Source organism: Solanum lycopersicum, chromosome 7, assembly GCF_036512215.1.
Source record: "Solanum lycopersicum chromosome 7, SLM_r2.1".
Classification (NCBI taxonomy): Eukaryota; Viridiplantae; Streptophyta; class Magnoliopsida; order Solanales; family Solanaceae; genus Solanum; species Solanum lycopersicum.
In genome coordinates this window covers 58,150,213-58,169,089 of record NC_090806.1, presented here as the reverse complement: position 1 = coordinate 58,169,089, position 18,877 = coordinate 58,150,213, and the positions used below count along the sequence as shown (strand labels likewise).

Here is an 18,877-nt window from a genome sequence, read left to right as displayed (position 1 = left end):
AATCTATCAGAAAACAGGACACACCGCTGTTCGTTGCTGGTTTCAGTATGAGGAGAGCTGAAATAGTGATAACCGTGCCAACTATGCATCTCAAGCCGGCCCTTCCTTTGAATGGCTGTTGGATACTGGGGCCAACATGCACGTTACTTCTGATCTATCCAAGCTTAACGCTCCAAATCCATAGCATGGCTCCAATGGTACTACTGTTGGCAACAGTGAGTCCCTTAATATTTCTCATACTGGCACGGGTACCATTAAAACCCCCACCTCTATCTTTCACCTAGGTAACCTTACCCTCGTCCCTTCTATTAAAACCAATCTCCTTTCAGTTCATTATTCACAAAATACAATAATTACTTACTCTTGTTCACCTCTAATGATTTTCAGATCCTAGACAATACTACCAAGAGGGTGATTTTTCAGGGCCCATGTGAGCATGGTCTGTATGTTCTTCCTGGCACAAGTTCGTCTGCCCACCCAGTTTCAAAAAGCGTTCCTGTGGCTCCGGTGGCTCTTTCGGCTGATGGTCACAGTCTGTTGTGGCACAGTCATCTGGGTCACCCGTCTACTCAAATAATAAATTCTTTAATGTCTCAATTAGTTTTTTCTTCCATTCATGTAAACAATTGTGACTCCTGTTCAATTGCTAAATCTCATAAATTACCTTTTACTTTATCTGAGAAGCGTACAACTGTACCTTTTCAACTTATTCATTCTGACCTATGGGGCCCTATTGTTGTTCCTTCATTTACTGATTTTCGCTATTATATTTATTTTGTGGATGATTTTACAAAATACACTTGGTTAAACCCACTAAAACACAAATCACAGGATACACCACCTTTGTCACTTATGAAAAAATGGTCAAAACACAATTCAATTCTCATGTTAAACTTTTTCGAAGTGACAATGGAAAGGAATATGTAAATAACATCTTTGGCCAGTTTCTGCAATCCGTGGGAATTATACATCAAACCTCCTATCCATACACTCCCGAACAGAATGGGGTGGCTGAGCGTAAGCATCGCCATCTCATTGAAACGGTGGTTACTCTTCTACATCAATCTCATCTCCCTGTCTCCTTTTGGGTAGAAGCTCTAGCCACCGCAAACTACCTCATTAACAGAATGCCCAGTCACACCCTCTCCAACAAATCACCCTATCAAATCCTTTACCAAGAACTTCCCAATTATACCAACCTCCGCGTCTTTGGGTGTCTTGCCTACCCTTGGCTACGCCCTCATATTACTCACAAATTACAACCCCGATCCCGTCCTTGTATTTTTTTGGGCTATCATCCTACCTCCAAGGGTTATCGCTGTCTTGACCCACAAACTCATACAGTCTACATATCTCGTCATGTCAAATTTGTCGAAAATGAGTTTTCCTACGAGTCTATTTCCTCCTCCACAAATACATTATTCATTGGCGTCCTTCCCCTTTTTCCAACATACTCACAGGGTCCCTCACCACCTTCTCCCACACCTCCACCCACTACCCAACCACCCCTCAACACCCCTTCGACCGTCACCCACAATACACCCGCAACCACCACCCACACTCACAACCAACCCGAACCACCCCACACCCACAACATCTCCAGACCGATCCGTTTTGGGTCCTTCCCGGCCACCCTTGAATCACCACCGCCCGTGCCACCCCCCAATACTCATCCCATGTTAACCCGTGGCAAAGCCGGTATCTTTAAACCCAAAACCTTTCAGGCTACCATACTACCAAATACACCCCTTCCGGATAGTGAACCAACAACCTACTCTGTTGCCTCAAAAAATACTTATTGGCGTCATGCTATGGATGACGAGTTTAAGGCTTTGACTGATCAGAAAACTTGGGTTCTTGTACCTAAGCCCCATGGGCGGCACCCAGTGGGCTGTAAATGGGTGTACAAAATTAAACACAATGAAGATGACAGTATTTCCAGGTACAAGGCTTGTTTGGTTGCTAAAGGCTACAATCAAGAGTATGGGCTTGATTACTCCGAGACATTCAGTCCTGTTATTCGGCAGGAAACCATTCGCCTGGTACTATCACTCGCCGTGCGCAACAATTAGCTCATCAATCAGTTGGATGTTTCCAATGCTTTTCTTCATGGCATGCTTGATGAAACTATCTACATGACGCAACCACCGGGCTATGTTGATCCCCGCTTCCCTCAACATGTTTGCAAACTCCAGAAGTTTCTGTATGGGCTCAAGCAAGCCCCCCATGCTTGGTACACACGTCTGAAAACGTTCCTCCAGGGACTCGGCTTCACGCGTTGCGTACACGACACGAGTCTGTTTACTCGACATTCAGCACACGATATAGTCATTCTTCTTGTCTATGTAGATGATATCATTATTACAGGCTCTACTGCAGCTCTTATTCAGGATGTCACTCGAGCTATACGTACTACCTTCAAAATGAAGGACCTTGGCCCGTTACATTATTTTCTGGGAATGGAGGTTTCTCGGACAGGCAGCGGCTTGTTTCTTCATCAGTCAAAATATGCTCGAGATCTGTTGCAGAAAGCTGGACTGGAAAAATGCACCAGTCAACCAACACCGATGGCAGTCTCTTCATCTACGAATAAAGCCGACACCCCCTTTTCGGATATCACCCACTTCCGCAGCCTCATTAGGGCTCTACAGTATCTGGCCATTACCCGTCCTGACATCCAGTTTGCTGTCAACCGAGTTGCTCAGCGCATGCATCAACCAAGTGAACATGATTACCATTGTCTAAAACGCATTCTCAGGTACATTTTTGGCACTCTTGGTCGTGGTTTACTCATTCGACCCGGGGACTTGGAGCTTCGGGGTTTCTCAGATTCAGATTGGGCGAATGATAAAAATGACAAAAAATCTACATCGGGATTTCTCATTTTTTTAGGGCCGAACCTGATCTCCTGGTGTACAAAAAAATAACCCAAGATCTCTCGGTTCTCGATTGAAGCTGAATATCGCGCCCTTGCTCTTCTTGCTGCTGAGACCATGTGGGTCACATATATTCTTCGCGAACTCCGCGCCACTCACACTGTTCCTGCTCTCTATTGTGACAACAAATCAATCATCTGTGTGGCCAAGAATTCCGTCCTACACACCAGAACGAAGCATGTTGATACCGATTGTCTCTTTGTTCGCGATGAAGTTCAGGCCGGCACCATGACTGTGCAGTATGTACCCATTGAAGAACAACCATCTGATATTCTCACCAAGCCTCTCCCGAGCCGACAACACGATTACCTCAGTTCCAAGCTTCCGTTCGCTTCCGCTCAGCTCAACTTGAGGGGGGATAATAACAGATAGTATTGAATAAATAGTATTAAATAATATTAGTATTTACTGTGTACTAATCCTAGTCCTATTAGGATTAGTACTCCTTCCTATAAAATTTAAAGTATTATTTTATTCATAGATCGTTCTTTTAACTTTTTTAAAAATAAATTCATGTATATATATATATATATATATATATATATATATATATATATAAAGTACGAGATACTCAGAGGCGGATCTAGGATTTAGAGTCACTGGGTGCCAAGCAGAGGCAGACCTACATAGGGCTAAGCAGAGGCGGACCCACATGATATGATAGGGGTGCATGTACATCCGTTAACCTTAAAAAAGAATCACGTGTATATATGTATATCTATCGTGAAAAACTCACATAAAGTAGGATATAATCAACAGTGCACCCATAAGAAGCAAAGAGGTGTCCTTCTATAGTTGGTATAAGCTAGAGGAACCACTCGTGGAAATACGATTTAGTCTTATTTCATTATTTTTATTTTGAGTTTAGCTTATAAATAATATTTTAGCCATTAGTTACTAATCAAATACTACATTATTCGTTAATTATAGTAAAAGTTTCATCAACTACCTAAATTAAGGTAGTATTGGTGCATCAAATTCTTTAAATTTTGGATTCATCTCTAATGCTCAGTAGACTCACTGATCAAATCAATTTTAGATTCAAACAGAATTATTCATCTTGTGGCTGTATAAGAGAGCATGATTGGGCGATGAACGGAAGGCTGAAGCTTTAATTAATGACAATTTTTTGTTGTTCAAAAATTTAAAGGAAGAGTCAGAATTTCAACGCTGAAGAGATTCTTTTTTATCATATATTTAATCTTATAAAAAAAAGTCTAAAAATTAGTTAAAAGATAATTATTGATTAGTACTTAATAATAAGTAAAAAAAATCAAAAAACAAAAGAAAACGTGCCTCATGTGGTTTAAAAAAAACGCTTTCTGCAGTTGAAAAAAAACAACGTTGCCTAGCTGGAATTGATCCTGCGAACTAAGACCCATCAAGTAGATGGTCTACCACTGCCAAAGATTACTTTTATTATATGGGTACACGTTTACTATTTATACATATATTATATATAAATACTTACATATAAATAGAGTTTCCGTCAAAGTTCGTAGATGGCGTGGAACCCCACGGGCCTTAATAGATCCGCCCATGAAGATACTATTTTTAAAACTTTAAATTCAAATATTATTTGTGACACAATTTTATTTTTCTTCATTTGATCAATTGTTCCTACTTCAATTTAAAATAAAGAATTTGAAGTTTGAAAATTTAGTTTTAAAGAGTATAAAACTAATGATTTTCCCCTATAAAAATTTAAAACTTCTAAGTTTTTCCTTCTCCGAGTATGCGTCATGTCTTGACACAACTATTTCCAAATATATTAAGACTATTTTGCGACTTTACTTTAAAATACTCCTTTTTTCAACTTTCAACTAATATTATTCACATAAAATTAATTATTTGCAAGGTTATATTTCTATCATTAAAATTTGAGAAGCTAAGGGTAATCGTGTTAAGATCCTTGATCTTCACCATGTGAGGACCTTCAAGATGAGAGAAGAGAAGAGAAGAGAAGAGAAGAAATATAATGTTTGTGTATTTTCAACATGTATTCAACAACCTGTACATACTGTATTTATACAGTTCATTAACAACTCTAACATACTCTAACTACCTTTCTAACAATATAACTAACAAGATACAACTAACTAATTAATAGAAAATATCTTTTTATTTAACATCCTCCCTCAAACTGATGCTTTGAATACATCCTTCAAGCACAGTTTGGTCATTAAGTGTTCATGTTGTTGCCTGCCAAGACTCTTGGTTAATAGATCTGCCTGCTGTTCCTTAGTAGAAACATAATGAGTTTTGATAACACCTTGTATAATCTTGTCTTTCACAAAATGACAATCAATGTCAATGTGCTTAGTTCTTTCATGAAAAATGGGATTTGCTGCAATCTGAAATAGCAGCTTTGCTATCACAATAGAGACATATTGGAACCTCAATACTGATTCCCAGCTCTTTATACAAACCAATCAACCAAGTTACTTCAGCCACAACCGAAGCCATACTTCTAAACTCTGCTTCAGCAGAGCTTCTAGCTACTGTTTCTTGTTTCTTTGACTTCCAAGACACTATAGCATTGCCAAACTTCACTAAGTATCCTGTGACAGACCTTCTAGTCTGTAAACAACTACCCCAGGTAGAGTCACAATATGCTACAAATTTTCCAGAACTATCTGAGGGCATTAGAAGACCAAGACCTGGAGCATTTTTTATATATTTCACTACTCTTAAGGCAGCATTCATGTGAGATTGTTTGGGACTGTGCATGAATTGACTTAGCACTTGCACTACATATGCAATGTCAACTCTAGTCATAGTAAGATATAATAACTTTCCTACTAGCCGTTGATATTGAGTAGGATCAACAAGTAATATATCTTCATTTGTAGAACCTGCTTCCTTAGTTATAAAATCATCATAGTCAACTGATGTAAGTTTCAGATTTGTCTCCAAAGGTGTGTTAACTGGTTTAGAGCCACTCAATCCCAACTCACTAATTAGTTCCAATGCATACTTCCTTTGGCTCATCACTATTCCCTTTCGTGATCTCACAAATTCAATTACAAGAAAGAACTTCAATTCTCCAAGATCTTTCATTTTGAACTTTAGCTTTAAGTCATTCCTTGTTTGTAGAATCAGATCTGTACTGCTTCCTGTCACCAGCAAATCATCCACATAAACTAAAACAACTGCCAACTCTCCTTGAACTGTCTTGGTGAATAAGGAATAGTCAAAATGACTTTATGAGAAGCCAAGTTGTATCAATGCATCAGTGAATTTCTTGTTCCATTGCCTAGGTGCCTGTTTGAGTCCATAAAAAGACTTATGTAATTTGCAGACAACATGATTCCCCTCCTGGCTAGCAAAACCAGAAGGAACCTCCAAATACACTTCCTCCACTAAATCCCCTTGAAGAAAAGCATTATGAACATCCATCTGAAAAATAGACCAATGTTTAGCTGCTACCACAGCCACAACTGACCTGACAGTGACCATCTTAGCAACTGGAGAGAAGGTCTCAGTGTAATCTAACCCCTCTTGTTGGCTATAACCTTTAGCTACAAGTCAAGCCTTGTACCTTTCCACAGCTCCAAAAGATGTGTATTTAACTTTGAACACCCATTTACACCCAATAGGTTTTTTTCCAGCTGGTAGTTCAACTAAACTCCAAGTGTGATTATCTTGTAATGCTTGAATTTCAGATTGCATAGCAGCCACCCAATTTGGATCTTTAATAGCCTCAGTATAAGAAGTAGGTTCTTTGATGACAGAATAAGATGCCAAAGCAGCTCTACACACAGGTGATAAGTGATCATAACTAACCACATCAGATACTGGATAACAACAATGTGTACTTCCTTTGCTTGTGGAGACATAGTCATGCATCCAAATGGGAGTCTTAGTAGTCCTGGAAGATAATCTAGTAACAGGAACTGTTAGAGATTGTAGTGTTGAAGATTCAGAAACAGAAGCATCACCCATTGAAGAACTATCCATAGAAGGAACAGAAGAGGAAGGATCAGGAGCAGGAATATTGAATGATTGAGCATTATTCTCTATATAGGATGACTGCAGTTCATCTTCCTTCAAGGAAAACAAATGATAAGGAGAAGTGGAAGTTGTCTTGAAAGGAAAAACCTCTTCCTGAAACAAGACATCCCTACTTGTCAAAAATACTTTGGACTCCAAATCATACATAGTATAGCCCTTTTTGGACACTGAGTAACCAAGAAATGCTGCAGGAATAGCTCTTGGAGAAAATTTGTCCACCTTTCTTACCTGAGTTACATACCCCAAACAGCCAAACACTTTCATGTGAGCTAGAGAAGGTGAGTGTCTATGAAGTCTCTCAAAAGGAGATTTATCTTGAATGATTGCAGAAGGCAGTCTATTTATGATGTATACAACAGTGATCACACAATAACCCCAAAATTTCAATGGTACACCTGCCTGAAATCTAATAGCTCTTGCTACTTCTAAAATGTGTCTATGTTTCCTCTCTACCACTCCATTTTGTTGTGGAGTGTAAGAGCAAGAACTTTGATGTACAGTACCAAAAGACTTTAGCAATCCATTCATTTGTGAGTTAAAGAACTCACACCCATTATCAGTCCTAAGACATTTCACCACAGAAGAATAAACAGTCTGAACCATAAGCAGAAATTCCTTAATCACAACAACAACATCAGCTTTAGAAGGTAGTAGAAACAACCAAGTATATCGAGAATAGTCATCAACAAGTGTAAGAAAGTTTTTTTTTCCATTATGAGTAGGAACTCTATAAGGACCCCAAACATCACCATGAACTAACTGAAAACAACACTCAGAAGTAGTAGTGCTTAATGGAAAAGACAGTCTAGTTTGTTTTGCTAAAGGACACACATTACAACTCTTGATACATTTGTCCCAATGTGTAGAATTATGACCAAACAACTTGCTTATAGTAACAGAAGAGGTGTGACCCAACCTCTTGTGCCAAAGATTCATACTCATGCTATAGCTATCAGAATCTGTAGAAGACACTCCAAGTGATGAAGAACAGGCATTAGTAGCTGCAGCAACAACATTTGTTGTAAATGATTTCTTATGACCTGATTGAACACATACAAGCCATTTTCTTCCTTACCAATCCCCTTCACCTTGCCACTTGAGAGATCCTAAAGAATACAAAAATCAGGATAGAATAATATAGCACACTGAAGCTCCTTTGTCAGTTGAGAAACAGACAACAAATTGTATTTAAACTCAAGAATATGCATGACATTGGTTATCTCTGACCAGGAAAGAGACAGGATGATCCTGTGTGAGTTACATTGACTACATTACCAGTAGGCAAATGAACTTTGCCTAGACCACTATTGTTTACTGTTGTAGTGTGGGATAACAACTCAACAGAACTAACCATATGACTAGAAGCACCAGAATCCACTATCCACTTAACATCATCTGAAATTATAGTAGTATGAGGGATCATACTTGCTGTCAAGGCTACATGATCAACTTCAGATTTTTATGAATCAAGCATGGTTAAGATCTGTTTGTATTGTTGTTCAGTAAATTAAGGAATAGCACCAAATGCATCAGTAGAACCTTTAGACATGTGAGAAGATCCTGCAAAATTGGCAGATTGACCCCCAAACTGATTTCCAATATCACTAGGATTAGGATTGCCCTTACCAGTTTTATTTTCTTTGATATATGACCCTGTTTTCTTCTTGAATTTATAATCTAGAGGATATCCAATTAACTTGTAACAAACTGCTTTTGTGTGACCTGTGAGATGACAATGATCACAGTAGAGATCACTCCTTCTGCTTCTGCCCTTGTAAGAGGAATTATTCCCCTGATAGTTAGTGCGTACACTTGAGTTGCTTTTACCACTAAACAAAGTTGTCCCCTCAGCAATTTCAGAGCTGTAAGAAGAAGAAGAAGAACCCAGAGATCTTCTACTTTCCTCAGAAATGATCATGGCATATGCCTTATTAATTGATGGAGTAGGAAGCATCATCATGATATGATTTATAGACTGTGAGTAAGACTCATTTAAACCCATCAGAATTTGAAGAAGGCGTTGATACTCAAAGTGTTCCACATATTTCCTAGACTCAGCACAATTACATCCAGGACATGGCATCAATGCATCAAATTCTGCCCATAGTTCTCTTAGTTTTGAGAAATAGGTTGAAACCAAAGAAATTCCTTGGTTAAGAGTAGAAATTTGTGAATGAAGGAAGAAGACTCGAGATCCATTAACCTTGTCAAATCGTTCTTGTAGATCAGTCCACACCTTATATGCACTTGTAGCATATACAATTCCACTAAGTAATTCAGTACATACAGAATTCATAATCCATGAAAGGACTATGGCATTACATTTCTCCCACAAATCATGAAGAGAAGCATCAAATTTCTCCTTAGGATATCGACCACCCACAAATCCTAACTTGCTCTTACCTAATAGACTAATTCGCATTGAGCTACTCCATAATGCATAATTCTCAGGGCCTGTTAGTTTAATCGAAATTAGGGAACTACCTGGCGTATCATTGGGCTGAAGAAACAAAGGATGGTGTTGATCGATTGTTACCAAAGTAGGTACTACTTCAGCTCCAATTTCCAGAGCTGCAGGTGAACTAGCATTCACCATTGTTGAGATGTCGAACAGGAGAAAACCGAAACAGTAAAGAAATGAGATGAAACGTGAACCAGAAACAGAGAAGATCGAAGGAATATGAGATCGATTTGTTAAATTAGGTCTTAGGCCTAACTCACACCCCAAAAGCTAGCTCAAAGTGAGGAGGATTGCCCAAGACTTATAAAGAGTCCACCCATCTCATTAATCACCGATGTGGGACTTTTGTCATTCTTTAACACCCCACCTCACGCCCAGTGCTTAGCATCTGGTGTGTGGGCAATTTTAATTTTAGGGACCCCAACATCGGGTGAGACGGGCCCTGCTCTGATACCATGTTAAGATCCCTGATCTTCACCATGTGAGGACCTTCAAGATGAGAGAAGAGAAGAGAAGAGAAGAGAAGAAATATAATGTTTGTGTATTTTCAACATGTATTCAACAACCTGTACATACTGTATTTATACACTTCATTAACAACTCTAACAAACTCTAACTACCTTTCTAACAATATAACTAACAAGATACAACTAACTAATTAATGGAAAATATCTTTTTATTAAACAAATCGTATAATAATTTTTGTTATGATCTTTTAGTTCTAATTTCTAAATTCAAGTGAATTTCAATAAAATGTATTTTGTCGAAGGAAATCTTCATGTGGTTGTAGTGCAAGGAAGAAAATAATTCCTAATTAGATTTAAGTCTGAGAGAAAATAGACCTTATGTTATATGAGGTCAAACCATGCATCTTAAATTAATTCTATATTTTTAGTCTGTTTATCATGAGAGATGCTACGATGAGTAAATGAGATAAATAAAAAGCAAGAGTATGAATTGGTCAGAATGTTTTGGGGCGTATAGATATGTCTTTGAGAAATAGATCCTTCGTGTATTTTGTTTTGTTATTCACGTGGTGAGCGTTTGAACTTACTTAGCCATTAGTATTTTTTTTTTCCTTTATGAAGAGTGTCTTTTTCAAGAATTGACTTTCTAAGACTGTCATGTGATTTCCGTCAAATGTCACTTATATGCAATCAATTTTCAAGCTATTATGAACTTAAAATTTTTAGTAGTAGTCCCAAATAAATTTGAAATATAAAATGTCAACGTTAATCAAAATTACATAGTGATGCTAATAGGTCATTATTTTGTTGTGGTCATATTTCTTCTTCTTTCTTCGATGATGAATGATGGTTATGGTGATTTTTAATGGCGGGTATATCAATTTTTCAAGTTGCAGAATAGTTATATATTGGGTGTATATTATTTGTATGTTCATTCTATTATTAGACATACAATGATACATAAAATATATACCATTTCACGTACAAAAGACATACAACAGCATAATTGTATATTTTGTGTATGCCATTTGTATGTTTGTATGTGATATTGTGTTTGAATTAGTTTGCGCACACATAGTTTAGTTCTATAAGATACTTGTCACCTCCTATCAATAATAGTTATCAATCAAGTCATTCTACTTATCAGAATTAAGACAAATGAAAAGAAATTGCTTAGTACGATTTTGGTCTCTTTTAAAAATTAAATGTGAGATCTCATGATTCTAAGTACAATTAATTGACCATTAAAACATACTCTTGAATGCTATACAATAATATAAAAATATATTTTCTGTGTATCAATGATATATTTTTATCGTATTTATACATACATATATTTTTTTAAAAAACTATTACTCTCTTTCACTAAGACGGATGACTAGGGCCTAATTTTATATCTCCATAAAAAAATCCCATATAAAACAAATAGAATAAACTAGTGCTCGATCATGGATAGTGAATCTGATTTTGAAAATTGATTTTCATCAAATAGCCGTTTAACAATCAATCTTTATAAATTTTCAAGTTCCAAAAACTAATTTACTCACATTCTTACAAAATTTTAACTTTTTTCAAGTAAAATACACGTAGACATTATTTTAAATATAAAATCACAACTTGAAAAACTCAAATTTTCAAATTTCTAACTTCGGATGAGCAAATGAAAAGGGCAATTTGGGAAAACATTATGACAAAGGTAGGAGGACCCTCAAGGATTCAAAGTCCAACCGAAGTAAAGTTAGACTCCAGCTGTTACCTTTGGAATTATCTTCCTACCAAAACACTTGACTGAATGAATAATCAGATCAAACACTCTCTTAAAAAACCCGAAAAAATTAAAATGAATTTAGTGGTTCCACTTGTTTAGACCCTTCCTTCTTCTTCTTCTTCTTCTTCTTCTCTGCATTACATACAAGATTTTTCTCTGTTCCCCTCACATTTCTTGGAGTATCCCCACTGACCCAGATCGGATTCTTGCAATATTTATCAAGTTTCCTGTTACCCATTTCAGATTCTGTTGGCAATTGAGAGTGACAACTTAGTAAACTGTTTTAAGGAAAAAGAAAGGATTTTTAGTGCATAAAGATCTTATCTTTAAGTTTCTTTTGGGTAACTGAAATGCAAATCTGTTGTTAAGGACAGATTTCATGGGTTCTTGTTTTAGTATTGAAGAAGATGAATCAGAACCGCGACCACATAACAAGCCAGGTTTTTTTTTCTCTTTCTCTTTTTTTTTAATTGGTGGTTTTGATAGTTTTGTTATAGAATGCAAGTTTAAATTGTTCAGTGACTATAAAGCATATATGTGTGATGGATCCATTGATTAAGATCAATTGTTGTGTAAATGGAAAATTGTGCATTGATCTGTTTTTGTTGCGAATTGTGATGCTGCTTATGGAACTTCAAAAGTATAGTGAAGTTACTCCCTCCCTTCGCTTTTACTTGTCTAGTATTGACTTGGCATACCAATGGCAATTTTACTATATCGCTCCAAGTGATAAATTATCTTGATTTTTGAAACTGGACAAGTAAAAGTGGACGAGGGAGTACTATTATTGGTATTACCGTTGTTGCTAATCTCGAAATGGTTAAGGCCCTCTGATTGCCAAATATGGAAGGTGCCAGTCTGATTGGAATTTGGATGTCAGTAACCATTTGAGAATTATCAATTAAGTAGAGCCTGTGGCTCTAAATTTCGATGGCATTGCCTCTGAACTTGAATCACAATTGCCCTAATTCTTTTGATCAGGGAAATTACTTTGACCTTTTACTTACCCGAAGACCTTGAGATGTGAAACTTCGTGGTGATTTAAAGGGTAAAACTGACAGTTTACTAAGCTGTCATTCCATCTTAGACTATAATAGCTGTTGTCTAAATGAGAATCTCTGCAAATGTCATGAATGATACTATCTGATGTAAAAAAAGAAAAGGCTTTTACAGCATTGGATCTCCTAACTGCAAAGTAATTGAGTAAAAATTGTATCTTATCTTGAAGAGAATCTAATGTGAATATGATAATTGACGGCTTCTGTTTTTTCTTTTACTTCCAGTTGGCCATGGAGTTGGTGCATATCCCAGATCAAATCCTGTAATTCCCCAGAATGCAAATCTTAATGCTCATGACCCCGAAAAGGCAAACAGCATTGTGGTGATTCCCAAAAATGTCAAGGACCTGCGGCAGAATCCTGGGAGTAGCGACCTTGATATCTTCACATATGAAGAGATGAAGTTGTCTACCAAGCACTTCCGACCAGATAAGGTACTCGGAGAGGGTGGGTTTGGCATTGTCTACAAAGGAGTTATTGATGAAAATGTCAGACCAGGATACAAGACCACATATGTTGCCATTAAGGAGCTTGATCCAGAAAGTCTTCAGGGCGACAGAGAGTGGCTGGTAGGATTTCAGATTATTGACTATTAAACACCATTATACTAATTTACAGTCTCTGTAGAATTGAACTTTGGAATTCTGAGTGTCACTAGATTAGTAAAAGGATATTCTTTATATCTTTGAACCAATAAAATCAGCATATCCGTTTCTTGCATCAACTTTACAGAATTTTTGAACACCGACACTACCAAAATGGGGGGTTGACATGAAAATTGTAAAATACTGCTGCTGTTTTCCATGTTTTACGTTCTAATGATATCCCAGCATAAAAAGCTAATATGGGAACGTGGCATAAGGTGAAAAGAGAAGCATATAGATAGTTCTATAAAACATATACTGCCTGATATGTCTCCAGAAACTAGATGAAATCACCAAGTTTAGGATAGATTCCTCAGATTATTATTTTGAAGCATAACGGTGACTTGATTGTGGAAATGTGGCTTGATATTGTGATGTTAGTTGTAATATCATGCTGCTGTTCAGCTTTTGAGGTACAATTGTGTTGTCTAATCCAAAACATTCATGTTAACAAATCTCCTGAACGACATGATCTTTCCGTCTTATTTTACTAAGACTGAATGTTTATAACTTATATGAAACTGTGTAAATTGAGGGTGTGTTCAGTATGATGGAAATATTTTTCTTACAAAGTGCTTTCTCGGAAACTAAATGGGTTTCTTATTTATTTTCTTTGTGTTCGGTATGCAAGCAAAAAAATATTATCCTAAAAGCATTTGTATATAATCTAGACATATACTAAGAGGTGGAGGTGGAGGGTAGGGGGTGTGGGATGAAGATGAGGTGTGTTGGAAGGGAAGGGTGGGTATTTGTGCGGGGGTGGGGGGGTGGGGTGCAATATCAATGTGGAATGCCACTAGTAACTTGTTTTCAATACTTCCATTAGGGAAGTAATTTTTTCTCAAAATGTTTTCCTCCGTACCTAACATACTCTGTATGTTGGCTTCATGGACAATCGTGTAAACCATTGAACAATAAAAGAAACTTACATATTTTTGTATGATGCAACTTAATTGTGTTCAGAAGTGCCCTTGTGTCTTTCTCTTTCTCCAATATTCGATATAAAGAGGTCAGTTCTCCAGTTTTCTGATTGTAATTATAAGCAGTTGTATCATTCTGGTTCATCTGTTGTGTTTTTTCCATGGTTTTTGGTTGCTTCTTGTCTTTTAATAAATTCTTTTCACAAAATTTCTTTCTTTGTTTCCACTTGTCACTTATCTCTGTGCCAATCGCCTTTGTCTATTTCTCTAGCTACTCAAACAAGTAGTGTTTTTCAAGATGCTTCAGTGGATTTGACTTGTGGTCCAACTTTTTCTTTTTTTCCTTTGTGATATAAAGACCAAATATTTTGTTTTCAATCAATTCTTTGATGTCAATTAATATATTTTACATCTCAACCGCATACAAATTAATAGTGATGCATTTGGGAGTGTGGAAAGACATGTAAAGGTCGTGTACATTTTAGTCTGCTGTTCGACGAAAAAAATTGTCTTATGAACCAGACTTGCCACAATCACTCAGGTGTAAGTTCTACTACGATAATTTTCTTGAATGTGCAGCCAATTCAGCGACTTTGTTGTTCAATGGCATATCAATCTTTTATTTAACTCATTTACATGCAGGCAGAGGTGAATTACTTGGGGCATATTCGACATCCGAATCTGGTGAAGCTGATAGGGTATTGCTGTGAGGATTACCATAGACTGTTGGTTTATGAATATATGGCATCTGGCAGCCTGGAAAAGCACCTTTTCCCTAGTGAGTACTCAGTATCCATGTCAGTCCATGTTGATAAAGGGTAATAAGACTAATGTCCATTCTAGAACACAGAGAAACAACAGGCACTCATGAATTTTGGATTTACTTCCTAAACTCTCAGAGAGACTTTAAAATTTTGAATTAGTTCTATATAATCATGATGAAGACAATGCACCTATCTGTGCAGTGTCACTGAACTTAAAGAAATTAAGATATATTTCGTGAAAACTGTTCTTTGTTTCCAAATCCTTATTTAACTGGTCTGTATTTTCAGTAGTTTGTCCTCTATGAAAATTTTCTCTTCCTCTCTTCAACTATGGCTTGTGCTGTAGAAGTGTGTGCTACTCTATCTTGGTCAAGAAGAATGAGAATTGCTTTGGATGCTGCTAAAGGGCTTGCTTTTCTTCATGGGGCTGAAAGGCCTATAATATATAGGGACTTCAAGACGTCAAACATTTTGTTGAATGCGGTGAGTTGTCTTTTTCATGATGTATTTTTTTCTTTCAAAGCGTCTTTCTGTGTTTATGTTCTTCAGGTTCATTTGTTAAAAGAGAAGTAGAAAACTGGTATTTACAACTTTCTAAGAAGAGATTATAAGTTCTATACCATCTTTGCCTTTGTTTAAATTTTGATGCAGGAATTTAACGCAAAGCTTTCTGACTTTGGACTTGCAAAAGATGGGCCCATGGGAGATCAAACACATGTATCAACTCGTGTGATGGGCACTTATGGCTATGCTGCTCCAGAGTATGTCATGACCGGTAAGTCCTGTGGTTGCTTGTTGCACAAATCAGGCAAGCACAGAATAAATGCTTATGAGATACAGTAGTAAAGTAACTTCTGAGCCTAGCAAAGAACGATGGTTAGACCCATTTATGCCCAATTTCTCCTCAACCTTTAAAAAATTAGTGATTTGATGTTTTGGCTATCTTCTCTAACACTTATAGCACATCCATTTGCCTTCTGTAGCTGTTCAAAGGAACAGATTTGAAGACTCAAGTATTAAAATTCTTCTACATAAACCAGAGCATCTTGTTTATGCAGCCAAAGACCAAAATGTTATATACACCTTACTGGTTATCGTTTACTTTGAATAGGCATCGCTACCACCTGATGCTGTGAACTAAGATGTTTAATTGCATTATTCAGGACATTTAACAGCCAGAAGTGATGTTTATGGTTTTGGCGTTGTTTTGCTTGAAATGCTCATTGGAAGGAGAGCTATGGACAAAAGTAAACCTAGCCGGGAGCATAACCTTGTAGAGTTTGCTCGGCCTCTCTTGAATCATGGCAAGAAGCTTTTCAGGATAATTGACCCCAGACTGGACGGTCAATACTCCTCTAAAACTGCTTTGAAAGTTGCTAATCTAGCCTATCAATGCCTAAGTCAAAACCCAAAGGGAAGGCCTGTCATGAGTCAAGTTGTTGAAATACTTGAAGGCCTTCAACCACAAGATAAAGGTGAAGATGCAATTCTTATGACTGGAGGTGGCAGTGTCACACTGTATGAAGCTAAACCAAACCCACTCAAATGTGAAAGTGGAAGGGAAGCTGATGCATCAAAGAGTAATCAAACAAATGGAAGAAGCAAGAGTGAGCTACCAAAGGAGTGTGACCTCTATAGTCCTTCACCTGATCTTGTACTCGACGTGGGATCAGTTTCTTCAAGAAGTTGAAAATCTACCAAGCAAAATCTAAGATGAAGCTAATGTTGTACCAAATGTATCTTTGTTAATCCGCGTTACATATCATTTCTCTAAGCATTCCTTCATTGCAGGAACTATCAATATTTGTAGGACATCACGTGTCACTCGCGTCTATTTTGTGTTGTTGTATTCAGTAACTGTTTTAGCAATGAGACATTTGGTCATATTAGGGAAACAATAAGGTCTTTCCGAAGGAGAGGCAGGCGTCTAGCATCATTTTGACCAAATATATTGGTATATGACCCTAATTTTTTTTAAGTTCTTTCCTTCTTGGATGGAGTCTCAAAAGGGAAACCAACAAAGAGCTGTTTAATGGATTTTTTTTTTTGGTTTACATTTGGAGCTCGATTAAATTTGAATTGCCGCAACCCATTGGTGTAAGGATTTGTTGTTAGATGATATTGATCTGTATGAGTAAAGCTTGACATGTCATGGTTGTAAAGTTGTAATGATGCAAAAGGCTACCTATCATACTAAAATAAGATCACCAATCTGTTTAGTTTTCATGATTTTCCTGTCTGTAAAGTGGTTGGATTTTGGTCTCCATAAAAATAGAAAAGAATTAAGTCTCAAGTATAAATAGTTTAATGCCAGATCTTTAGCCTAAAATTGAACGTGTTCAAAATAAGAAAAATATTCCAAAAAGGTTAAAAGTAGGTGAAATTCACCATATTTCCCTATGTTGATAATTTGTCTTATATTTATGCTCCTAAAGTTACTTTATTGAGCCGTAAAGGTCCTACTATCATATGAATCTAATCGAGAACATATTTAGATCAAAAGCACACGAGTATAAGAGCATATTCAAGTATTTATTGTAACTAGTTCTGAACACGTGCTTTACACGTGAGATCCACAAAAATATAATATGTTGTAGAAGATACATAAAAATCACATTGTGATGAATTTCAAAAATGATTTAACGAAAAAAATATATAAATGAAATAAATGAACAATCAACCTTTATAAATGACTTCTTTGTCGTAAAATGTAAATGTCAAATAATTAGATATTTTGGCAACCTGTCAAATTTGGACAATGAAATTTAATGTGATAAATAATTTACCTTTTATGTTATTAGGTCGAAACTTAAAATATATTAGTTTGTTACTTCTCTCTAAGAATGGGACAATACAAACATTACATACCTTCTCAATTTGTACCAAAGTTTGAATTAACCTATATACTTGTAACAAGTGTATAAGTTGTCTTCATATTACATTCACATGACATAGTGTGTTTATTCTTCTTTGTAGCATGAACAAAAATTTCAATAGTTTGATCATGGTTATTTTTCATACTTCTTATCATTCTTTAATTTTTTTTATCCTTTTTTTTCTTACTTTATTATTGTTTTCTCTAGCATTACTATTTTGTATCCTTTGACTTAATTCTTGTCTTCCCCTTTCGTTTATATATGTTCCATCCATTTTGTTTTTGTTGTTTTATTTTTTACATCCACATTGTCATTCATAAAAAAAATAAATAAATAAAAGGATTATCTACAAACACAAAATAATTAAAAGTGAATTTTCTTTCACTTTTGATTGTAATTTATAAATGTGTAAAATTTATCTTAAAGAATTTAAAATTCTTTTATATGAATTCATGAAATGATATAAAATAATGAGATAATTTAACCTACATATTTCAAATCATGATTCATAAGTACACATGCATACACATTTCAAGATGGTGAATACATTCGAAAATGCTAATAAATATGAATTATTTATTTAAGAAAATAGAAGCAACATATTATTTGTTTGATTTAACTTACCGATAAAAGAGAGAATGGAAAAATAATTCTTGAGTGGCTTGACTCCATCTTTGCATTCACTGATTCACAAGTTATGCTTATCAAATAATCCATGAACATCCCATATATATAATTGTTAACAATTACATTGAAGTGGACAATAATAATGTGAAATAAGTGTCATCAAGATAATTCTTCAGTTCTAAAATGCTTGAACTTCCGCTAAATAACTTTCTATCTTCCACTATCTTTAATACATAATATAATGCACATTTAAATACCTTAAAACTGCTCCCATTTATATCTAGTTTTGTATTTAGTTATTAGAATATATTTTTTATTTTGTACATAAAAAAAGAATATTTA

General features: G+C 36.1%; 2 protein-coding genes across 3 annotated transcripts; one reads left to right on the top strand and one right to left on the bottom strand.

Annotated features, from left to right (window-relative positions):
- Positions 1-8,457: 8,457 nt before the first annotated feature.
- Positions 8,458-9,546, bottom strand: LOC101255713 (uncharacterized). Its single transcript, XM_004243863.1, has one exon. It carries the CDS (start codon positions 9,544-9,546, stop codon positions 8,458-8,460), a length of 1,089 nt encoding a protein of 362 aa, XP_004243911.1.
- A 2,086-nt stretch (positions 9,547-11,632) lies between these two features.
- LOC101266653 (probable serine/threonine-protein kinase PBL17) lies at positions 11,633-17,086 on the top strand. 2 transcript variants are annotated; one of them, XM_069286974.1, is made up of 6 exons: positions 11,633-12,086; positions 12,930-13,273; positions 14,911-15,046; positions 15,382-15,515; positions 15,684-15,807; positions 16,196-17,086. In XM_069286974.1, the coding sequence occupies exons 1-6, from the start codon at positions 12,026-12,028 to the stop codon at positions 16,720-16,722; spliced, it is 1,326 nt and encodes a 441-aa protein (XP_069143075.1). In that variant the 5' UTR covers positions 11,633-12,025; the 3' UTR covers positions 16,723-17,086. The 2 variants fall into 2 exon arrangements, with proteins under 2 accessions (XP_069143075.1, XP_004243677.1); XM_004243629.4 differs by having other exon boundaries at positions 15,379-15,515.
- Positions 17,087-18,877: the final 1,791 nt, after the last annotated feature.